This window comes from Podarcis gaigeae, assembly GCF_964106915.1.
Source record: "Podarcis gaigeae genome assembly, chromosome: 2".
Classification (NCBI taxonomy): domain Eukaryota; kingdom Metazoa; phylum Chordata; class Lepidosauria; order Squamata; family Lacertidae; genus Podarcis; species Podarcis gaigeae.
Window position 1 is genome coordinate 75159322 of NC_139679.1, and position 23327 is coordinate 75182648.

The 23327-nt window shown below is 44.7% G+C and overlaps 1 protein-coding gene and 1 long non-coding RNA gene across 3 annotated transcripts in view; one reads left to right on the forward strand and one right to left on the reverse strand.

The window, feature by feature from the left end:
• SEMA3G (semaphorin 3G) overlaps window positions 1-8092 on the forward strand; it is a 75259-nt gene extending 67167 nt beyond the window's left edge. For both annotated transcript variants that reach the window (XM_083726563.1, XM_083726564.1), the window contains exons 13-16: window positions 266-307; window positions 1591-1816; window positions 3315-3454; window positions 6160-8092. In XM_083726563.1, the coding sequence (XP_083582689.1) occupies window positions 266-307; window positions 1591-1816; window positions 3315-3454; window positions 6160-6615 (864 nt within the window). In that variant the 3' untranslated portion in view covers window positions 6616-8092. The remainder of the gene's footprint in view (window positions 1-265; window positions 308-1590; window positions 1817-3314; window positions 3455-6159) is intronic.
• A 5841-nt stretch (window positions 8093-13933) lies between these two features.
• LOC310838879 lies at window positions 13934-18860 on the reverse strand. The gene is made up of 3 exons (XR_014561201.1): window positions 18354-18860; window positions 15213-15418; window positions 13934-14023 (listed from the first exon to the last, which is right to left on the reverse strand). It is a non-coding gene; the product is annotated as an uncharacterized lncRNA (long non-coding RNA).
• Window positions 18861-23327: the final 4467 nt, after the last annotated feature.

Genomic DNA, 23327 nt, shown 5'->3' on the forward strand with positions numbered 1-23327 from the left:
TCTCCGCACCGCCAGCCCGGCAAGCGGTTTCCATAGGAACGCATTAATTGATTTTCAATGCATTCCTATGGGAAACCATGCTTCGCAAGACAAAAAACTCGCAAGAAGAAAAAACTCACAGAACGAATTAATTTCGTCTTGCGAGGTACCACTGTATATCTCTGTAGGAAATGCAGGACAGAAATGTGAAGTTGTGGGGAATTGGGGCAGGGATCAGTTCTGTGGCATGTTTTACCTGAGAGGCCATTTCCTTTTCTCCCTTCAGGCACCGGTCCCTATTACTGAGATGGAAATATCTGTCAAGCGAGTGAGTAATGAATTACTTTTTTTAAAGTACAGGTGTGGTGGTGGAGAAGCCACTGTGCAGGAATGCCTTAGAAATGCTGGCCAAGCCATTGGCTACTGCAGGCTCTGGTGGTGGCAATCCAGCACTGTTACCAAAATAAAACCCTATCTATTAGACCAAAGACCCCCACAGCAGATCACAGATTCCCCATCTGATGTCGGTTTTGACCCTCAATTCACAGCCATACATACAAGGTTCATTCACAGCCATACATTATGTGTGTAGGAGGCATCATGTATTGGCAGGTGAGGTGGGTGGGACACTTCTGGAGATGCTCATAGGGTTCTCATTAACAAGGATGAACAGAAATAAGCATGTTTCACTACAAAGATGGACCTCAGTTTTAGACTCTGCTATACCAGGACAGCAACCCAAGGGTCAATGCGAAATAATTCTGCTCTGTTAAACACTTGGATCATTCATAAACTGCAAGGTCTTTATTTTAGTACAATCCTACCATGCAGAACCTCAGTCATGTACATTTTGCTTGCTCTTTGACCTTCTTCACCACCAGAACTTTTTTTTTTGGTCCAAAAAGATAAAATTCCTCTACTTCAGTAATGTTTGTTTAGATCTGTAAATAGACCCACCCCCTGGACTTTAATCTTCATCTATTATTTAGTTCCCAGGAAAGCTAGCAGAACTGGTGAGAGCTTTCCTACCCTTCGCCATTTCCCATAAATCACGCTGCATTAGAGTCCAAGCATGCAACGCACGCGTCCCTCTTTACTCCTTGTAACTTGAAAGGCTGCCTTTCACTCCCTGTATACCTGACAGCGTACTTCTGTCATGACCTGCAACATTCCTTGTCTTGCTCTCTCACCTGGATATTGTATCTAGAACTGTCAGCCTGTTTTGCAATCCCCTGGTTGCTTTAGATTTAGTTCAGGCAAATCTTAACCTAATTATTCTCTAGTGTCCCAGTAGCGAATTTGAAAAGAGTAGCTTTTATGGAGAATTGTCTTCAGGCAATATTGTCTTCAGGCAATTGGCACCAATTGCAGACCAAGTTTCTGTTTGCCAACCTGCAGTCCAAAATATCTGGAGGGTACCAGGTTGGCAAAGGCTATTCTACTGGGTGCAGGAGATGAGCTTCTTTGGAGAGAAAGGAGTGCATCAAAGCTACACTGCAAGGGTTTGCTCCCTTAGCTCTCATAGGAATGCTGTTGAAAATGTTGGTTGGAGAGTAAGGACTCTGCAGTTTAGTACTACTCCAACTCACCTGGTCTCCTTTGTTTTGACAGCAAATGTTGTATGTAGGCTCCCGGGTGGGAGTTGCCCAAGTGAAACTGCATCAGTGTGAGACGTACGGGACAGCCTGTGCAGAGTGCTGCCTAGCACGGGACCCTTACTGTGCCTGGGATGGCCTCACCTGCACCAGGTACCAGGCATCAGGCAAGCGCCGTTTTCGTCGGCAGGACATCCGGAATGGGAACCCCATGCACCAGTGCCTGGATCAAAACTTGACAGGTGAGGAAACATGCGAGATACATACCCAGACCAGTAGCTGTGGGCTATGAAGAGAATGGGGCAGCTCTGTTGCAGTGCAAGCTGAGTAGGGTAGCCCAGTGGCAATATGTTTGCTCTTGTGTTGCTCTCTTTTTTTGCCACAACGTGCTCATTAGATCAGAGGCCATGAGAGTCTCACAAAATTACCGTCTATTTATTTGGGAGGAGGTATACTTACTCATTTCATTTCATTTATTTTGCATTTCTATCCCACCCTTTTCTCCAGGGAGCTTAAGGTGGCATACATGGTTCACCTTCTCCTCATTTAATCCCCACAAAAACCATGTTAGGCTGAGAGCAAGTGATTGGCCCAAGGTCACCTAGTGAATTTCATGGCTGAGTGGGATTTAAGCCCTGGGGTCTCCCAGGTCTTAGTCCAAAACTCTAACCACTACAGCACACTGCCTCTCTTCCAGCCAATCTCCCAGTCCCCTACTTCAGGTAGCTTCAGCCCCACCCCCCTCCCAATCTCCCATGGCCTAGAATCTAATAATGTAGGCAGGTGTTCTAAGCAAGCTGGTGGGGGCAGAGGCAAGCATTGTTTGAGTGTTACAAGAAAGCAGTACAGCCCAGGAATTCAGTTAAGAGGCTTGTTCAAGAGAAGTGTAAAAAGGTGAGGGTGTGGGGGTGAGTAAGATAAAAATTAAATATGTGCCAGGACAGAAAATTAAAACTCTAAATCAGATTGTTGAAGCTAACATAGATGACCACATGATGAATGACTATGGGCAAGATGCCATGTTTTATTTTTAAAACTGCAACTGTAGCAAAAAAATAAGAGGAAACTATGCCAGTTTGTGTTCTACGATGTTTAATTTGGGTGATTCTTATTTGCAACTAAAAGCCAGAGGGGCCAATGAGGAAGAGTCCCTGTAGGTAGGGAATGCTGAAGACCTCTAATAGGTGAGAAGTCTGGTGGAGAGGGTTAATATTTTACTGCCAGACAGGAAAAAATGGTGCTGGTGTGGGACATGGCTGGCAGGGCATCCTGATATGATGTCTGCTATTCCAGACACTTACAGGGAAGTTTTAAAACACCAGGCTTGCCAGTCTCAAGGATTCTTAACGAGGGCATTGTCATAAGCCATATCCACAGCCCTTGAAAAACAGGGTGGTGGTGAAAATGGCAACAGTTTGGGCAGCTAGCATTAGCTGAGGCTTTCATTATGTTATCACAGATGTGCCTCAGAGGAGGCTTCATGCGCATAGAAAAAAATAATTCTTTTAGTGTCCCCAGGTGTACAGGTCAAGCTTTTGCTTGCATGTGACAGACCTCTCTGTGCCAAAGAGCCACACAACAAGTCCCTGGCTCAGCAAGGCTTTAAACCCAGCCCCAACCCCTCCCCATGTTCAGCTGCAGTATTCTGCCCTGTTACGCAAGCCATGGCCCTCTGCAAGGAGATGGGCTCTTTCTGCTCAGCTAGCAGTCTCTGATATGGGCACCCTCCTGTTTCCATAGTGGATGATTTCGACAGCACGGAGGAGAAGGTGGTCTATGGGACGGAACACAACAGCACCTTTTTGGAGTGCATCCCAAAATCACCCCAGGCTGCGGTGCAATGGTTTGTACACCGGTCTCCGGAAGAGTTAAGAGATGAGGTGAGGCCAGTCCCATTTTCCACTTTCTCAATACTTTTGCTTCCTTTTCAATAGGATTTTTATTTTATTTTTAAAAAAATCTCTCACTAAATGCATTCAAATTCTAACCTTGTTCTTCCTGCCTTTTTTTGGGGGGGGGGTGTTCACCACCACTGTAAATTCGATGGTTAAAACTTTTTTCTGCCATGAAAATGTGCTAATAAATATAAACAATTTAAACAAGTAAATACCTAAGCCCATTCTATCCATTACGCAGAATGAGCTGGGAGACTGAGGTGGAAGAATTTTGCATAGGTGCCACTTCAGGCTGCAGGTAGGGCATGTATCTCCCCACCCCCCACTTAAGTGCTTCCCCCACAAACGGTTCCTTCTATGTGCAAACTAGTCCATCAGGTAGAGGGATATACAAAACTTCTGCCTGTGGTGTTTGCAGCCTGTACGTGGTTTTTGTTTTTTTGTTTTAATGGGAGAAAGCATTCAAAGATATGCTCCCTCGCTGCAGTCTGTAGTAGTGCAGTTCAGAATTCCACCCTCTCTCCAGTCACTCTGGGTAATGTGTAGAAAGGCTTTGTCTATGCCTAACTTGGATCTTGTCTACATTTGAGCTGGATCTCACTTAGAAGCCACACATTCTCTATTCAGATTTGATCTCAGTTACACACACACAGGCTGGGAGGAGCGGAAGGGAAGTACACCTGTTTAGTTTCACAGAGTACAGATGACCATGGATATTCATTTGGAGTGCCACCAAGGAGGAGCTGGCTTGTGTCACATCCTGTATTAACATCCAGTTAATACAGACACCTCCTGCTCAGATGTCAACAGATTCTTTAGGGCCTTTTCTTTGTACTTCCATCTGGCCCCTGTCATCTCACGTGCTTTCCCCCCTCTAGACCCTCGCCTCACTTCTTTAACCTTTCCTCATTTGGTTTCCTTAGCCTTGCCTGCTGCATGGATCTCCGCTAGGAATTCTTGAATTAAACTGAAAATGGAGAAGCCCACGCTCCTACTGTGTGAGGTCTTGCCTCTCTCTTCCCAGAGTTAGCAGGCTAGTCTAATTCCCAGGGCTGAGAAAGATGTGATAATAGTGTGAGGTTTCTGAAGGGGAACTCTCTGGAGCAAAAGGGGCAGTTGAAGGCTGGGCTGGCCAGTAAACACAGCTGGTAAGTTCCAGTCCAAGACTGGCAATTGCTAATAAGGACAGCTCTGGTGTCATAAAGAGAGCAAAGTGGTGTCAAGACTCTCTCCTACCTCCCTCCAAACCCCATAGCTTTGTTAAAGGACCACACAGAGCATTGGAATGCGTCGTTCCTGCTTGGTTCCTTGTTCTGTATGTAAGACAAATAAATACATATCATTCCATCGTAAGGGGAGGGGGAGGAGGAAAACATTAAATGGATTCTTATGCGCCTCCACCCTATTTTTTCAGTGTAGACTTTGAATGCAGCAGCATTCGGAGGCAAGGCTTGTGTCATAGGACCTGCCCGGAATGGTTTTACAGGTGAAGGATGTTCAGAGGAGAACAAAGGCTGAGCCTGTTATGTCATTCTTCATGCACTTAAAAAAAAAAAAAAGCAAATGAAGCTTATCCATCCAGTAGTTTAGGTGGTTGTCCTGGGTGGAGGAATTAGCTCCCACAAGTGCTGCTTCCCTAGAAAGGGTGTTGGTTGCTTATCGCATAGGAATGAGACCCCCAGAGACAGTTACAGCTTAATTGCCAAGAAGGGATAGGCAGAGACAGGGAGGCTGTATGGATGGGGAAAGTGATAAGATGAGAAGAGTTGGTTTCTTTACAGAAAACGGTTGGACGTCCAATCTCAGCCCGTGTTGAGGGAATCTGACAAGTGCAATGCTGTGCAAGCTTGAGACACTGGCAGGAGAACAGCTGGGACTTGTATTGCTTAGCAGGAGGCAGGACTCCAGGCTGGGACAATCCTGCCTGCTCCATATGAAAGGAGGCTTGCAGCTTGATAGGCTGTTTCAGGAGATAATAATACAGAAGTAAATGAACTTTAGCTCAAAGAGCAATGGAAGAAAACATCGGAATTGTACTGACTCTCCTCCTCTGGGTTTCACAGCAAGTCCCCCAACTGCCACCAACCCTTGTCTCATTCTTCAGCACTGTATCAGTATCTGGGATTGTGTGTACGCATAAAAAAAAAATCTGCATCAAGAAACCCTGAATTCATTGTCCTGAATAAATCATGTGAATGAGACAACTACCCTGCACAATTTATTCCATCTCTTCTAGTTAAGAGGAAGAGGCATGATGTATTTCTGCCCACTGGAAATTCCTCACACACCTACCTCCTCTGAATCTTCACCAGGGATTGGTTATATAATTTCAAACATGTCTCTACAGCATCTCTGTGAATCATGGAATTTTTGGGGAGCTGTAATTTTGCACCCATTACTGCAGGGATCTACTTGATGACAACAGTGCCACTACAAACTTCAGAAAAATACTGGCAACTCTTTCTCTTGATTCCCTGAAATGCCTTGAATACAGAGGTGCAGATCTGTAATTTTAGACTCCTTTCCATAGTGTTGTTTATTACTTCAAAATGTGCCCTCCTGCTCATTCTACTGAGGAAACCCTGAAGTCCTGCCATGATGGCACCTCTGCTTTACTAAGCTACAGGACACCACCACCCAGAATCTAACCTCCTGCTCCCATTTCTTTTCCCTTAACCCTTTTTCTCCAGGTGAAAACAGATGATAGGATCATGAGGACAGAGCAAGGACTGCTCTTCCGGAAGCTTTTCCGCCAGGATGCAGGAACATATTACTGCAAGGCTCAGGAGCATGGCTTCACTCAGACCGTCACCAAAATCATGTTGGAGGTGATCGAGAGTGAGCAGCTGGAGCAGGTCTTTCAGCGGGAGCAGGAGGAGGAGCTGCCTCGCCCGCTGTGCCGGGTGCCTGATCCCCGCATGCTGCATGGGCAAAGGATGTGGTTCAAGGACATCATGCACCTCATCGGCTATTCCAACTTGCACCGGGTGGAGGAATACTGTGAGCGTGTGTGGTGTGGAGACCGCCAGCTGCGGCACAAAGGCAGGCCCCCCAAGAGCAAGAACATGCTGGATGGTGGCAAAAAGGGGAGGGGCAAGCAGCACGGAGAGAGGAACCGGGTCCCTAGGCAAGCGGCTGCCACATAAGTGGAAAGGGAGCCGACACATGGCAGGAGGAGAACATGAGAGGAGGAAAGTCGGCATGGACCAACCTTCCTCCTCGAGAATGAAAATCAGCCCCTCTAGGAACTGTCCTTATGATAGGAACTTGTCCTTTTGGAAGGGGCCGCCTTGCTGATCAGCTGAGCCTGGAGACATTCCTTGCTGGAAGCACATTACTTCCCTCTATCACTTGCATTGGAGACAAGGACTCAAACACCAGACCCATTTCCTTCCTGTCCTGTCTTGATGTATTTCAGTTGCACCATGGTGGGTGGGTTGGTTTGGTTGGTTGGTATCAGGTCTGGGAAGGTGTGGCCTGAAGACTCTACTCTCTCCATGCAGTTGTTGTGTATATTCAGTTGCCGCCCCCAATGTTCAATATGACTGAGCCTCAAAATGCAGAGACATAAGGGCTGAGGATCTAACCACGTGGCAAAGGAAAACCATCAGCAGAAGTACTGGAAGACAAGCCAACAGCACTCTGCTTAGAAGTCTGGGTTGGAATAGTGGTGAGTTCCTGCTGGGAATGGGCAGGATGGAGGTAGGCAGGTCTCTCCTGCAGGTGACAAGTGACAGGCACATTCAGCTGCACGCAACATGTGACAAAAATCGCCTCTCTGAAGAGAGCGAGTGCGGATTCCAGTGGGATCCCACCTACCCCCAGCAAAAATGGATAAGGAATGAATGTGATCAATCAGCTATGGATTGTACTTGTTCTTTGGTGGTAGTGAGGCAAATTCTGTTTGTCAGTCTTAGGGACTTCATCTGTCCAGAGGCAGGAAGCAGTCTAAAACTTTTGGGGAATTTTATCTTAATGTGGTCATTTGTGAATGCAAAGCCTACATTGACCAGAATGCTAATTCACCTTGCCAGTGGCTCTCTTCTGCTTGACCAACAGTCTTGATGTTAACACTAATAGTGCAAAAAGAGGCTCGGCGGGAATTTATAGGCCAAAGAAAATGTTATGTTGCAGCTGCACTACAACATTAGCCTGCTACTACTCAGTTACAAGGCTGGGGCTGTCAGGGTGGGAAGTGAGTGGCAGGAGAGGGGTTAAGCACATCCTTCCACCTGCCTCCTTCCTGCCACTATGTGTCCCCTTCCAGGAGTGTGTTGGAGCTGAGGAGAAGCCACAGGCTAATATTTATACGTGGCTGCAGCCATGTAACACGTAGCTTGGCTCTCAGTTGTACATACGTGAATTTTGCAGGCTGCCTCATACCACCCAGAGCAGACTTACATCTTTCCCACCTGTGTCTTTTGAGCATTCTTAGCTGCATTCGTTGGGCTACGCAACATCTCTTCAAGCTTGTGTCAGAACTTTGGCTTTAAGTGCTCTCCGTCTTTCATTCCTGTATCTCTGAGGCTGTGTTGATCCCCTAGATGAAACTGATTAAGCGCCAACAGCTGAATGAAAACCACCAGTTTGTTCAACAAATAAATTAAACCCTTATGCAGCAAACTCAGGCTTGGGGGCAAGTCTTTTCTCTTTTGTTTTCAGTGATTCAGTGTTCAGCTGCACAATGAATGGGTCTAATAGCAAGCTGTGCCCAGGACTGAAGTTTATTGCTAAAACGTCTTCCTACAATGTCATTCATTGTACAGTCAAAAGTTGATTGTTTTCTCCAAACACATCGAACAATGCATGTGTCGAGGGGCCAGAAAATAAAGCTCAACTATCTATGGTTTTGTGAAGAGATTAGAAAGGTTAGCAGTGCACAGATGCCTCCTGAAATAAGATGTCCTCTTAGTGACCAGTTTTTGGAGAAAGCACTATTGACACAGTCAGTTTGGTAATAAATGGGCAGATAAAGACCATTGGGTGGTAATTCAGTAAAACTTGGTTGAATACCACCCAATGTCATCTGTCCCACCCCCCTTTCTAGCTGTCTCCAGACAGTGTGCAGTTGTAACACTGGACTGGATGAACTTTCCTAGGAAGCAGTACCCACCTCTTGTCCTGAAGAGGTGTAAGTCAGGGTTTGTGCAGTGGTCTCCGGGCAAACATTAAGAGTTAACTGTGTTATCTCTGCCCACCTGGACTCGTGATAGATCAGCTCAGGGACTGGCACACTCTCCTTGTGACTTGCTGATGTCATGATGTTTCAGCATACAAAACTGGGATAAACACACGCTTCTCAAAAACAACAACAAAAAAGGCAAAACACCAATTGTTTTATATACTATGCACATTAACATCCTGGTGTATACACAGTCTCAGTTTGAAATCCACTTCCATCAGTCTCCGGTACAGCAAATGAATATTTGGTATAGTGCATGCTAATTTTAAAAGATGTCATTTACATGAAAGGGATCCACCAGAATTTGGCAGGTAGAACAATTGCATCAACCTTTCATGCCAAAAGATGCCCATCAAGGCAGGGAGAAACAATAAGTTCTGTCTACCAAGCCCAGGTTCTACCTCTCCTTTGCGACTGGAGTTTAAAAGTCCTCAGAGCTGCGGTACCCTTGTGCACATTGAAGGCAGTTAAATTCAGATAGGTCAAGTTAGGGATCAAGAGATGGGATGATAATACAACAAGTAGCAAATAAGACATGGGAAGCATTATTAGGAAGGATTAGGGAGCAGTTGCTGATGAATAAAAAAAGAGAAAACATCTGTGATAAAGGCAAAATTAATGGTAAGTATACTTGAACGTAATACAAATATTTCCTAATGCAGCTTGTACTGTTACGGTGCAGCAGCTAAGTTCTCTCTCTTAATAATGTTTGGTTCTGAAGTCAGTGGAATTGGCACTGATGTGTCTTACGTGTCCCAGGATTTATGGTGGGATGAAGAAGGATGGGATAACAGAATGGCATTGAGTTCCTCCTCGAATGTCCTCTAATTGCCCATTGCAAATTGAGTGTGTGCTTTGTTCTGTGTTCAAAACACTTTTCATGCATCACCAGAGTCCCATTCAAAAGATGTCTCTCAACTTTCTGTGCAGCAAAGACTTCTTGGTGAAAGGGTGGCTTTGGTATTCCTAGCTTGGACACGGGAAGAGGAAAATGTTCCTTCCAGGAATGTCATTGTATCTGTGCATGTCATGAGGCAAAGCTCATACTTCCTTGAGCCCCATCTTTTGTGTCAGGACAAGAGGAAAGGCCTGTTTTCTAAGCCTGGTTTAGGGATAAATATTAGGGTCAAATAGTCCTTTCACTCCATATGACCCATTCAGAGCAGTGTGGAAATGGCATGCAGTGCAGTGTATCTGCTGGGATCCCAATTAAATGGAGGGAAGTAACTGTTGTTCATCTTTGGAAATACAGCATTTGGTCTCAGGAGGAGGTGCGGTTCACTGAGGACAAGTACGGACCCTGTGAATGCCACAGGAGGGGGGTGTCAGCAAACTAGTTCTAAGTGCATACAAAGCAGGGTGGGCTATTGGTTGGAGTAAACAAAACAACACTGCCAGCTGTCTCTCCATGGCCGAGGGTCTACTCTGGGTAAAAGTTGAATACAACCCACTGGTGTGAAAAGTGATTGGGGATAATAACTTTAACAAATGCATCTTGCTTTCTGCAAGCACTTTAAATGCACCTTTCCTGTGTCTGAGGATTAATAATATGTATGAAGTTGGAACTTTTGCAGGCCAACTTTCGGGTTTATATTTGATTTGCTGCTGCTGTGACTCTTGTGAGGTAGCTGTCAAGGGAGGGAGATAATAATGGACTACTTTTCAGTCATTATTAGTAATAAGAGTGTATTGGACTATATGTGCTTCATATTTTGGCTTCCAAACTGTTCTGGACAATTTAACAATTTCCATTGCCCCTTCATATGAGATCGGTCCATTTATTCACCCGTCCCTTCATGATTGCTGTAGTTACTAACAATTACACACTCAAGTGGATGGTTTAATAATATTTTGTCTCACTTTTAACGTGAATGGGACCCTATGTCTTGCACAACTATGGATTTGTTGTGAGACGTTAGGAAAAAACAATTCCCCCCACCCTTTTGCCTCAGAGCAATTTAAGGCAAATTATCTTTTGATTGGAGCATATTGAGGGGATATGGAAAGCTAAATTATTAAGCATGTAAAGATTCCTAAGACGCTAAAGTGACTTATAGGCAATACTATTATTATGGGGGGGGGGAGAGATTGGAGTTTTTAAGCCTTGTGTGTATAGCATATACTTGACATCTGATACATCCTCTGTCAAGAAAACTCTCTCAGAAAGCAGACAGCCTTTATGATCTTTGCCTTCTCCAGCTACAGTCCCATGAGCTAATGTGCCAGCAGGTCTTTGAAGCCGGGTGTGTGAAGGGAGAAGACAGGCAGACAATTAACTTCTTTCCTGCATCTGCTGGAATATAATTACATGGAGCTTATTTTTGCAAAAGGCCTACAAAGTGGAAAGTGAGCATGACATGAGGTAAAATAACAAATAGTGGGAGATCGCAGAGAGTGGATTTCACAGCCTGTGTATGAACATGATTTAGACCTTTCCTGTGCACTAGACTTGGGTCTCCCCATTTGACTTGACTTCTCAAACCTGTGTGTGGTCATTCACCTCAGTGAACAAAGCAGGATAAAATCCCGCCATTCAGATGCTTCACACAAGAGTACTAAATCCTACCACACCTTTTTGCCAGACTAAATTATTGCTCAGTGCTTCTAAGTGTTAAAGTGTTTTTCCAGAAACCTAACAACATGATCCTAAGCACCTATTTGGTGTCAAATTCTATTGATTTCACTGGAATGTGCAAGTGGATACATTTAGGATCTGCTGCCTGAAGCTTGCTTTCCCCCAAAGTAAGCCCCATTAAACTTAGTGAGACTTCTGGGGAAACGTGCTTAGGGCCAGGTTGCCAGAAATAACTTCTTTTTAGTCCACTATGTGTTATTAGATTCACCCATCTTTTCAGATAATAGATTTCCAGGGTGGGTTCCATCAAATTCTAAAACCCACTGAGATAAATTACAGTTAATATACCAAATAAAACAACCACCAAAGGATTAAGATCAGCAGTAACAATGATTTAAAACCAGCCGCTAAGATCAGCTTGGGTATCAGAAACTGGCTGAGAGGTCGATGTGAATAACAAGGAGATTCATTCAATTTGGTGCCAGGCAAGCATCCTGGAGGAGGGCAGTCTGCATGGCCATTCTCAGGGTAGTCACAGGTTCCCCACCTCTGATGTAGACAACACTTGAGCTAGGTAGACCAAAGATCTGAGTCAATATAAGGCAAGTTCCTTGAGGGCTACACTGAATGATAGGATTACTCTCTGTTCGCATTAAACACTCCAATATCAGCTTCTTTGTAAGTTGGAAGGCAATTGCCAGAAGCCAGGTTGTGGTTAGAATGAAGCTGTGTTCAATATTCAATTAGCACTACGCAAAACCACAAAGACGGGAAAATGCCATTAGGAGATTCCTGGTGGAGACAGGAAGAGATGCTGGAACCCTTTCAGACATGGATTCCAAGAGGGTGGAATGATTTTCATCATTCATCTCCATTTCCTTTTCCTCACTCAATATTTTAACTCATTTTGTGGGTCTCATTGTCTCTACTTTCAAGGGCTCTTCCAGGTGGAAGATTTTTCACATGCTAGCTCCTGGAAGTCCTACATGATTAAGTGCACTGAACAAGATTAGTCCAAAAAGGAGTTGGCATCTAGCAAGATAAGTGTAGTAGAGCAGGGATGGTTAGAGGATAAGACTAGCCCACCACTGAACCCTGATCTCTCGTAGGCCACCCATCTGGCTGCTGGATTTTATTTTATTTTATTTTACAAAGAAAACTGGACTAGATGGATCTTTGTTTTAACTGGATAAATATTCAGCATATTCAGAACATGTGCCTCAGATTACTTATACCTTAAGAGGACATTAGCATCCTTGCTTTGTACATTTAAGCACATCACTGAATCCTGAGGGGTGGCGAGGATGATAATACTGAAGTCATTCATGAGCCAACTCTTGTGATGGAGATGCAATAGTAAGTGTGTGCAGTCTCCTCTCTCCATGGGATTCAAAGCCTCCCTGAAAAACTGTGTTTGGTTTCAGTAGTCTACAGCCAATTATATTTGGTAAAGCTTTGGTCATATGTAGGGCCACAGCATGTGTTGGAAATCCTCCTCTCCCCTTTGGTAAACAATACTCCCTGCCCCAGTACAGGGGCAGAGAACAGAGTGGGCCGCATAGGGTCAGTGTTTGATTTACAGGGAGCTCAAAAGAGACCAAGGCCCCTTCACGTTTTGCAACAAGACTCTCTCAGCCACTGTTCTTAGAAGGTGTTGGATGAAACCATGCTTTGACTAAAATTGGGAGCAGGGGGGAGGTCAGCAGGTGGGCCTTGCAGATTTTATTCCAAGGCTACTCACCTCTCAGACCCCCCAACTGACCTCTCTGTGAAGCTCAAAGAAGAGAGAAGAAGGGGGCCACACCACAATTCAGTAGAGTGTTGCAAGTTGCTAATCCTCACGCCACCACGAAGCTTGTAGGATGACCTTAGATCAGTCACACACTCTCAGAATAATGTGCCTCACAGAATGGCTGTGAGGATAAATTGTAGAGGGACAATGAGCTCCTTGGGGTAGAAATGCCTGTATGCACAGACATGACCTCTCAGCCTCACGTGTGGCAGATTGGAGCAGAGACGTATAAGGGATTTCTGCGGCACAGCCAGGAGAAGGAACCAAATCCTCCTGCAGCCGGCAGCAGTTTTGGCTGGAAAAGGCAACTCTCAGTTTTTATGGGGACAGCATGATCTCACTTGCTCAGTAAACTCCCTCAGGCTGATAAGGATCTCGCTCCTTCCTGCAGCCGATCAGGCCTCACACAATAGTGTGAACCACCAGTCCTGCTGGGAAGAGCATTGTTGCCAAATGTGAAACACATACATACAAAAGCCACTGCCTGCCTTGGACTAAATAAGACCAGGGGGTGTTTATAGACCTTAGCACTTCCGAGTGGGCGTTCTTTAACATACCAAGACAAAGGATGGCACAATAAGAAATTGTTCCATGTTTACTGGTGTCTGTTCCCTTCAGGATGTGAGGATCTCATTAACAATCCCACACATTTGGCTGCTGTGCTGGAAGAGAGGGATGCTGCCTCAGTTATCAGTCATCCTTTCATGTGTGCAGGCAAGAGGGAGGAAATGACAGCTGTTCAGAGATACACAACTTGGAATGGAGGCTCCGATTCAATTATCTCCATGATGGAGATAAACAGGAGGGCTTTTTGTTTTACTATGCAGACCCACATTTTCAAAATGTATGTGGCTGTTGCTATTGTTAGTCATACTAACAATATGAATTAATTAATTAATTAATGAGTAGAGAATTAATTCATTTCAGTGGGTCTATTCTGAGGATAATTTAGTAGAATATAACCCACACAATGAAGAAGTGAGGTCCCATGATAAAGCAGGTTATCTAGGGAATTAGAGAAGACAAAATAATAATGAATGAGCAAATGGCATTCAGTAAATCTAGTTATATAGTCTTCATGCGGGAAGGTTGGTTTAAAAACAGGTGAATCTCCTTTACATTTCTAGGATGGAATGTGCATCAAATGAGCTGGATGTTTTGTTTTGTTTTTGCTACCTACTCCCCACCCCCCTTTTTAAAGAGGCAAAGGTAAAGGGACCCCTGACCATTAGGTCCAGTTGTGGCCGACTCTGGAGCTGCGGCGCTCATCTTGCTTTATTGGCCGAGGGAGCCGGCATACAGCTTCCAGGTCATGTGGCCAGCATGACTAAACCACTTCTGGCGAACCAGAGCAGTGCACGGAAACACCGTTTACCTTCCCGCCGGAGTGGTACCTAGTTATCTACTTGCACTTTGACGTGCTTTCGAACTGCTAGGTTGGCAGGAGCAGGGACTGAGCAACAGGAGCTCACCCCATTGCGGGGATTCGAACCGCCAACCTTCTGATCGGCAAGTCCTAGGCTCTGTGGTTTAACCCACAGCGCCACCCGCATCCCTCTTAAAGAGGTAAATCAATGCTAATACAGGAAATATTGTGTATTTTTAAAGAGAAAGTAAATTAACTCAGTAGAGCATGCGACTCTTAATTTCTGGGTTGTGGGTTCAAGCCCCATATTGGGCAAAAGATTCCTGTCTTGCAGGGGGTTGGACTAAATGACCCTCGTGATCCCTTCCAACTCTATGATTCTGACACACTTATGAAAAGAGCTCTCTCTAGGGACTAGGAAAAGTGGAAAACTGACTTTGGAATCCATTAACACTTTTGAAATTTCAACTGCAAATGAAGATCATCAAACTCTGCTGGCTCCAGAATCTATGGATCCTTGGATAGGCTTCCTCCTCCAGTCTGCTCCTCTGGGAGATTTCTCAGCCCTTCAACTATGTGTCAGATTTTTGGATGTTAACGTAGGCTGCGTTCAACAGCATAAAGTTTTTCTTTAATGAGGCCCGGGTCAGGATGGAACCGTATTGCAGTGCCCAAATGGAATGAGAAACGGCTGCATCAGACACATTGCTCCAACCTACTGAAATCATCAGACTGCACAGACCAGAGGGACAATTCATTTCTGGTCTTAGAACTCAGAGGCACCATTTTGCTTGGTACAAATACACCTGTTACATAGTTTTCACTTACTTGTTAACATTTGTACTCTGTCATTTCCTCCAAAGAGCTCAGCGCTGTATTTCAACTTCAGAGCACAACTCTGTGAGATGGAAAGACTTGCGCACGGCTACTTGGTGAACTTTGTGGCATTTTGAACCCGGGTTTACCACATACTAACCCAGCACTCTAGCTGCTGTGCCACACTGGTGCCAACGCTGGGGAAGGAGCTCCATGATCTGATGAGCAGATAGGTACAAAAACAGATAAAGATAATTTTGTGACTCTATGCAGAGGTAAGGTAAGGGCCAGAGCTCAGTGGTAGAGCCCATGATTTTTGTGCTCTGAAGTTTAATAGCTGGCATTTGAAAGACCAGGGAGCAGATAGCTGTGAAAGGCCTCCACACAAGACTTCAGAGAGCCATTGTCAGTGAGAGTAGACAGTAATGGGCTGAATGAGCTGTGGAACATAAGAGCCCTGCTGGATTGGCCCAAGGCCCTTCTAGTTCAACTGCCTGCTTTCTTAGTGGTCAACCAGATGCCTATGGAAGCCCTCCAGGAGTGCAACAGTGCTCTTTTCAGCAGTCTCCTCTTCTCCTAATATCACAGTCTTCGCCCAGGCTGCCCTCCTGAGTCCATGTTCCCATAATAGGAACAGAACAAAAGAAGTCGGACATTTGAAGCTGGCAGTTGCTGCCAAGATGGAACATGTAAACAGTGCCCAAGCATTCAGCAGAAAATGGAGCAAACAGTTTACAAGAGAAAGATAAATGCCCTAGGAAGTACGTGGCCACTTAATGACAACTGCAATTACCTAGAATAAACTGTGGCATTCTTAATTTTAAGGGTCCTGATCCATCTTCCCTTTGAAGTCAGTACCAGCCTCCCTACTCAATCTGCAATGAGAGGCTAAAGCGTGCCTTTTATCAACACAATAAAATCCTTTGCCAGGAATTATTTCCATGGGGTAAAGAGCTAATGCAGCCAAGCAACTTGTTGGAACCTCACAGCTGATTAGAGTGGGCAAATACAGTGAAAATGCCACCAAGACGCTTGCTTGCATTCTGTTTAATTAAATGGAGTTAAGCTAATGTTTACCGTGGGAAAAGGCACAAGGGAAAACACGATGTGTTTTTCTTCTTCTTTTTTAAAAAAAACATTTTAGTTGCTTCTTTACAAAACATCCAAAATGATACATAAAAATTAGAACAGTCCTCTTTGAAAAAGATAGCATAAACAACATGGTAAACCAGCAGAAGCAAAATCCAATTAAAAATAAGCTCAGGCTGCCAATGTTTTGTTTTTTAAAAGCAGACTTCCCAAAGGGAGATTCCTGAGTCTGATGGGGTTGGTTGTGCTTCTTGGGGGAGAAAATTCCTCAGGGTGGGTGACAGGCCCCCATGAAAACTCTCCCCATGGTGCCCTCATAGTTCTAATCTTGGTGAATAAGGGAATGCAGAATGCAGCCTCTCTCATGAACCTAATGTGCATCTGATGGCACAGATGTAGAATGACTGCCCAAAAACCAGCCATCTCAGGCCCTATGAGCAGCAGGGAAGGCCCTGTTGGTGGTGCTGCCTCTGGCAGTTGTCTGAATGGCATTGATCTGTGAAAGCGAAGCCAGCAGGGGTGCAACTACTATTAAACATAATATAAAACTAAAAGAATATAATCCAGAATAAAAGTGTTAATAAGTAAAACCACACAAAGCAACAGCAAGCAGGGAGTTTCATCTCCTATCCCGCCAAAATGTTAAGGAAAGTGGGGGAAAGTGTCATGGGCCAGGAGTTAGCTTGGCCTGACTGAAGGGGGAGAAGGCAGATTGACTCCGCCTGCAGCTGATCAGCCTTTAAGGACTCAGAGGTGAAGGCACTGATGAGAACTATCTGGCTTCAGCCTTCTTAAGCAAAGCTTCCAGCAGCAGTCAGATGCTGGTAACAACGCTTGTAGTTCCTGGCCTGACCTTGTTTCCTGCTTGTCTTGACCACTGACCCCAAGATCATCGGATTCTCTGACCCCTAGACCATCTGACTACATGGATTGCTGTTCACCCACCCTAGGACTGGACCTGACTCTGGATGCCGACTCTGCCTCCAGGCAAGTACACCTCAGAGACTCTTCTGGTTGGCTGGCCTCCCACTCCACTGAGCTCTGCACAATGTTGCTCAGCAATGAGACTAGAACAAAAGGGTTAATTCCACATGTGTCAGCATAAATGATTCCCCCCCTCACTGTGCAGCTGCAGGCATCTTGTAACTCTTTTATCTGAGTTGCTGGTCAAACTAGCACGTAGCACTAAAGGGCTCAGCTTATTGTATTAATTGCTGGGGAGTGTTGGACACTTGTGAAGACTGTTGGAGAAATCTCTGGAAACATGGAAAACTTTGAGAAAAGCTCATCTGAGGGAAGTTGAACATCTTACAAGATTTCTGGACTTGGAGAACTCTGACAGTTGCAGGACTTAGTACTTGCCTAGTGGACTTTGGCACAGCAAGGACTTTGAAAGCAAAGAACCCTCTCTGGGCTCAGAGAGTAAAGACTTCTTGTAGCAACTGTTAGTAGTGTTAGGTGTGTGTGTGTGTGTGTGTACTGTATTCTGTATGTTTTGCCAAGTAAAAGCTAACTCTGTGGTGAGCTTAATCTCTTGACTGAACTTCTGTGGCACATACATAACACCCAGCACTGGGCAAAGAGGTATGTCCTCACATGCCATGAAAACTATGTTATGATGAGACACACTTAACTGGGGGAAGTCATTCTGTAGGCGTAGAGCCAATCTAGACCCCTGCAATACAAATCTCATTGGATCATGGAACTACCAAAAGAGCCTCTTCTGCAGATCTGGGGCAGATTGGTCTGGGAAGAGGCATTCTGTTCAATAGCTGTCATAACCTGCCTATACAAGTACAAATCTATATACTACTACAGCTCAGGAATTCTGACACAAATGTCCACAACTGGTCACCATCAGAGCTGCACAAAAACCTAGTCTGAGGCAATCAGATAATACGAATATATTCTAAATGAGGAATTTTGAGGCCAAGACAACTGATTAGCACAAAGTCAGCTATGGTAGAGATTTTTTTAAAACAACAACAACAACAACTTGCCATTTTACTTGCTATTGTTAATCTATCATCAGTAAGAAATCCTTGTTGATATATTGCAGATTACCTTGAGATGTACCAGTCAATTCCTTATTCATTCTCTATGCAGGCTCCCCTGCCCCCCTTTTTTTGTCTGTCAAGTTTTTCTCTTTAAATGTTTTATTGTTAGCATTGGTCCAGCCCCGTCATCATGGAGTCAAGATGAGTCAGATAAATAAAAAAAGCTTTTAAATCACACAGTGCATGTGTAGATCATATTTTTGAAACTTTCGTGGTCAGATGGAATTCTCTGTAAGCTGCTTTTATTGTTATAATCAATCAAATTATTAATAGTAAAAGAATAGCAACTTGGGAATAGTTAGATGCATGTCTCAGACATAGGGCTGTTGGTCCAGCTTCTGTGAGGTTTGCCAAACACATGTTTGAGATGCATGGCTGACAATTCCCCAGTTTCCAAAGGCGCACATCTTCTGGTAGGGAAATGAAGTGCGGCAGAACCCAGCATATATGGGGAAAGAAGGGAGCTAAAGAATGCAAGATTTATTAATATTTATCATCTGTCCTGTGTTAAAGAACTGTTGCTTATTCTAGAATACTCTGGATTGTATAATATAAAAAACCCTGTTAAACCCAAAAAGCTCTACAGTCAGATTTTTTTATTGCAGTTTTGGATTCAGTGATTTTTGTTGGGTCACGATGTGAAACTTTTCTTGGAAGACAAGGTCAGTATGGACTGAAGATTGGGCCTGCTTTCAGAGTTGCTACAAGATTTGAAGCAGCATTAGGCGGAGTAAGGTGGCCACCTCAAGAACAGACAGCTGGGGCAGGGCAACAGCAGATCACACAGCCTACCCTGCACCCCTAAACAAGGGGCAGCTAACCTGTGGTCCTCCAGATGTTGGTTGACTACAACTCCCTTCATCCCTGATCACTGACCAGTGGGAATCCAACAACTCATGGAGGGCTTGGCTACTATTGCCCTAAGGCAGGCACCCCCCAAACCTGGCCCTCCAGCTGTTTTGGAACTACAATTCCCATCATCCCTGACCACTGGTCCTGTTAGATAGGGATGATGGGAGTTGTAGTCCCAAAACATCTGGAGGGCCGAGTTTGGGGATGCCTGACCTAAGGTATCCTACTACCCCCCGGTGCGGTAGAGGATGTTGCTCCATCACCCACTTTGCATCACGATTCAGCTGCTGATCTAGTCAGAGCACACAACTTTCCCCAAAGAATCCTGGGAGCTGTGCTTTGCTCACCACAGCGCTACAACTCTCAGCACTGTTAAGAAATTACAGTTCCTAGAATTTTGAGGGAGAGCCATCTGCTTTAAATATATGGTACGTACACAAGGCGGTGTGTATGCCCGTGGTTCCCAAAGTGGGACACATGCCCCGGGGGGGGCAATTTGAGAATGAGTTATGAACAGTGAATAGCCCTTTAGGCTTCCTCCACATGAATAGGAGTTCACTTTTTGAATAATAAGAATTATATGTCACAGGGGGGTGGGCATCAGGATTGTAGAGATGCTTAGGTGGGGCATGGCCAAAAAAAGGTTGGGAACCACTGGTGTATGTGGAAGCAGAGAGGGACAAATGTTGTTCTTTAACCACAGGCAGCAGTCCTGATTTAAAGATTCAAAGGCTATGATACTGAGTCATTTGGCACTTTTTTTTTACTCCTCATCCTCTCCGCATTGCAGGGCAACTTTTCCCCCCTGGTAAAATAATGGTTGGACACAATATGCCACTGGAAACCACAAGAGGGAAGAGCGCTCTTGTGCTTGAGGGTTTCCCACAGAAATCTGGTTGGCCACTGTGAAAACAGGAACCTGGATTAGATGGCTTACAGTCTGGTGTTTGTATGTGGCTTAGGGTCCAAAAGAGAAATCAAGTAAACTCAGCATGTGCTCATTTGAAATAGGCGCGTATATTCTGGAAGAAGCTTCTGGAACGAGAAGTTGTGCAGTTGCCAGCTTCAGGAAACAGGGTTGTCAATTTTTCAACTGTCCACTGTCAGCAAGCCAGGCCATGCTCCCTCCTGGTCAACTGGCAGCCCCTTCTATTGAAAACACAAAGTATGGTACTGTTTTGATGAGCTATCACCCGGGGGAAGCGGGGAGGCTCGTCTCTTCCAACTGTGCAAGATATTTGGCCACTCAGAATGCCTATGGATGATCTAAAGCTGGCCCCTTCCAGGCCACAGGAGCCGAATGGGGAGTGGGCAGCCCTTCCCATAAGCTAAATAAACATATATTTAATTATGGTGACAGCTCCTGTCCTAATCTGCCCCCTTCAGTTGCTGAACTAAGATTTGAATTGGACAGCAATTGCAGCAATGTGAAGAGAGGAGTGAAGTTCCTGCAGTGCAGAAAATAATTGTTCAAAGGATTTTCAGCATGACACTCTGGGTTGATCTAATGGTCCACCTAGTGGTCTGCTCTGGTTGCAGCAGAGAATGTAATTCTCAAAGGAAATGAAAGACTGGTATCTTTGACTGATCAACCTTTGCCCTCTTTCCTCAAGCTCAAATTCAGGAGTCAGTGGAAGGGATGGTCCTTAGCCAAGACAGCGTGAGGCACTATCTCGCACCTCTGCATTAAGGAGGAGTTTCTTGGCTTGTTTCCCTGTGAGATGGAGGAATTTATGTAACCTCTTCCAGGTGGATCCTCAGTACATGTAGAACTATATAAAACTGTAGGTATTCATTAAGTCCAGTATACTGTCTTGGAAAGCATCCTGTTCTATAAGCTGAAATGTGCAAAACAAAATAGTAGAGAATGCCTCCATTCTCTGCAGATCTTGACACGCTCCATTTTGGAACACTGATACATTCTCAAGATGCGTATACCCTGAAAACATCTGGTACATAAGATCATTTTCTTTAATTTCTTTTAATATTTTTTATTTGTTTTCAATTACAGTCCAATCATAGCCTCATTATAACAATACCAATTTATAATACAATTAATACTGATCGTTCAAATACTGAATTATATAATTTAGATAAAGTGGCCCCCCACTTTATCTAAATCTTTATCAAAATCTTATTAATTTCTATTACCTTCTGGTCATAGCAATAATCCCTCATACAACAACTGCAATATTAATAACTTCTATTCATGTTGGCACATTAAATGATTTATAAAACTACAAGTGAGGAACTCAGATTATATCCTTGTTCTTCCTGTGTGTGGCAATTATTCAGTCCGTTGTGTTTCTTCCTGTCCTTGTAAGATGTTATGTCTTTCTTTCCCCCGGTTGTTGCTGTTATCCATCATGCCTTGGGCGGAGGTGATATCCCATTGTTGTTCCAGGAATTTCTCCGTCGCTCCGTCCCATGCTTTGTTGTTTTGCAACTTTAACAACAGCTGCAAAAGTCACTGTCTCAGTGAATACTACCTGTTGTCACAATTTTTCCTCTCAGCCTGGGAAGAAGAGCTGTCTGTGGAACTGCAGATGACTCAACAAAGAACCCTATCAGTTCCTTGGCAGTTCACGGACTCCTTTCATCCTTCCTTCCAACTGCAGATATATAAGCAATTATACTTCCTATTAAATTAAATCCCAAGTCCTCTTAGCGTAATTCAGTTCACTTTGTAAATAATAAAGGATGGGAAAGAGTCAGCTCCAAGTTTCCATCATAAACTTTTTGCAAAATAGAGCTTCCTTCCTTTTTCCTTTCTTTACACACACAGTTTTTTTTGATGTTATATTCCATATTTATAATCCAGTTTCTTCCATCCTTGCTTGTACAAATGTATTTTGAACTAACATTCAGAATGGGAGATCCCTATTTTCATTGGATAAATCATGGAGGGTATGAGACAGAAGTAGAATGATGGCATGAGAAGATGGCGTGCTACTCGGGGGAGAAAATGGGAGGAGAAAGACATCTAGTGAGGAAATACTTGAAAGGCTGCCTCATGCTCTACAGACCACCTTCAGTGTTAAGATCGGCAGAGGAAGCCCTCTTGGTTCTTTCCCTGCCTTCAGAAGCTTGGGGGTAATGGTGGATAAGAAGAGGGCATTCTCTGTGGCAACCCATAAGTTGCGGCACTGCCTCTTCACAGAGGTGCATCCAGCATCTTCATTATATACTGTAGCTACATTATACATGGGAGCCAGTGTGATGTAGTGGTTAAGAGCAGTGGACTTGTAATCTGGTGAACCAGGTTCGCTTCCCTGCTCCTCCACAGGCAGCTGCTGGGTGACCTTGGGCTAGTCACACTTCTCTGAAGTCACTCAGCCTCACTCACCTCACAGAGTGTTTGTTGTGGGGGAGGAAGGGAAAGGAGATTGTTAGCCACTTTGAGACTCCTTAAAGGTAAAGGTAAAGGGACCCCTGATCGTTAGGTCCAGTCGTGACCGACTCTGGGGTTGCGGCGCTCATCTCGCTTTATTGGCCGAGGGAGCCAGCATACAGCTTCCGGGTCATGTGGCCAGCATGACTAAGCCGCTTCTGGCGAACCAGAGCAGTGCACGGAAATGCCATTTACCTTCCCGCCGGAGCGGTACCTATTTATCTACTTGCAATTTGACGTGCTTTTGAACTGCTAGGTTGGCAGGAGCTGGGACCGAGCAACGGGAGCTCACCCCGTCGCAGGGATTAGAACTGCCGACCTTCTGATCGGCAAGTCCTAGGCTCTGTGGTTTAACCCACAGCGCCACCAGCGTCCCTTGAGACTCCTTAGGGTAGTGATAAAGCAGGATATCAAATCCAAACTCCTCCTCTTCTTCTTTTGGCAGATGCTGAAGGAACACCTCTTTACTTGGGCTTTTAACACCTGAGGTATATAGATTTTTTAGGGCCTTCCTTCTGTCATAATACCAAACTTTTGCAGAAATGGAGCAATCTTGTGGATATGCCTGATCTCATCAAATAATCTTTGTACGGTGTATTCACTGTGTACTATGGTGGCTTCCATGTTGTTGTGCAATACATCCGCGAACACATTACTTGTAAGGGCCTGATCACTTATGGCTTTTCAGGCAACCCAAATAACTCCTCTGGGATTTTATTAAGCAGCTGCATCTTTGAG